Below are 1,306 nucleotides of genomic sequence, written 5' to 3' on the forward strand. Positions count from 1 at the left end.
GCAGGAATATTTTGAGTTCAAGAGCATTCTGAGTGTGGCCAGGTGGTGGTGGTGGTGGTGCACTCAGGAGGCAGAGGCAGGTGGATCTCTGTGAGTTCAAGACCAGCCTGTTCTACAAGGAGAGTCTCCAAAGCTACAGAAAAACGCTATCTCAAAAAAAAAAAAAAAAAAAAAAAAAAAAAAAAAAAAAAAAAAACAGAAAAGACCATTCTGAACTACATGACAAAGAAGAAAATAGACCAAGACAATATATGATTCTTAGTCATTCTTAATGACCTGGCCACTGCCTCTTTGAATGTCTGTTTTTTTAATAAAGCCTTCTGATGTGGGGAGTCCTTGTGTATATGTGTTGCTTTTATTGGTTAACAAATAAAAAAACTGTCTTAAGACTGCTGCCCAGCCCAGTCGCCCAGCCACGCAGTTAGATGGTGGTGCCCGCCCCCCTCCCCCCACCAGCGCTCCTGCTCCTGCTCCTGCTCCTGCTCTTGCTGGCCGCTGGGCGAGGCCAGGAACACGACCAGACCACCGACTGGAGGGCCACCCTCCAGACCATCCGCAACGACATCCACAAGATCAACACGTACCTCAACACCGTGCTCGACCTGCTGGGCGGAGAGGACGGGCTCTGCCAGTACAAGTGCCGACTGATCGATGCCTCTTCCACTCTGCGGATTAAAACCGTCCCACCAAATGGATGTGGCTCTCCATTGTTCGGTGTTCATCTGAACATTGGCATCCCATCCCTGACAAAGTTCTGCAACCAGCACGACAGGTGCTACGAGACCTGTGGGAAAAGCAAGAAGGACTGTGACGAGGAGTTCCAGTACTGCCTCTCCAAGATCTGCTGGGACCTGCAGAAGGCTCTAGGGCTTGCTCAGAACGTCCAGGCATGTGAAACAACGGTGGAACTCCTGTTTGACAGTGTCATACATTTGGGCTGCAAGCCATATCTGGTTGGCCAACGAGCCGCATGTTGGTGCCGTTATGAAGAAAAAACAGATCTGTAAGGAAGCCCCTGACGCTGGTGGGCAGACGAGAATGAAGGAGAGGCAAAGAACATGTGTTCACCTCCTGAAACCACCTTATTTTTGGAAGAGGTCATTGTAAGACCTTCCTTGACTGTGTTTTGATTTTAAAACCTCACAGTGAAAAGGAGTGGAAGGTAGGAAGAAGTAGAGAGAAGAGCATGCTCAGGACTGGGAGTAAGTAGAGAGAACAGCATGCTTGCCTTCATGGACCTCACTGTCTCAGTGGCTCCCCCAAAACGGCAAGAAAAGCTTGAAGACTGTGTGATTTGGTTTTCATA

The 1,306-nt window shown here is 48.8% G+C and overlaps 1 protein-coding gene across 1 annotated transcript; it reads left to right on the forward strand.

The window, feature by feature from the left end:
- Positions 1–464: 464 nt before the first annotated feature.
- LOC121436777 (group XIIA secretory phospholipase A2-like) lies at positions 465–1,007 on the forward strand (the record flags this gene model as incomplete). Its single annotated transcript, XM_041636756.1, has 1 exon — positions 465–1,007. A coding segment is annotated over one exon (543 nt), but the record flags the coding sequence as incomplete, so codon positions are not given.
- Between the last annotated feature and the right edge of the window lie 299 nt (positions 1,008–1,306).

Source organism: Microtus oregoni, unplaced genomic scaffold (assembly GCF_018167655.1).
Source record: "Microtus oregoni isolate MIOR12 unplaced genomic scaffold, Mior012 000002F_ref0000024, whole genome shotgun sequence".
Classification (NCBI taxonomy): Eukaryota; Metazoa; Chordata; class Mammalia; order Rodentia; family Cricetidae; genus Microtus; species Microtus oregoni.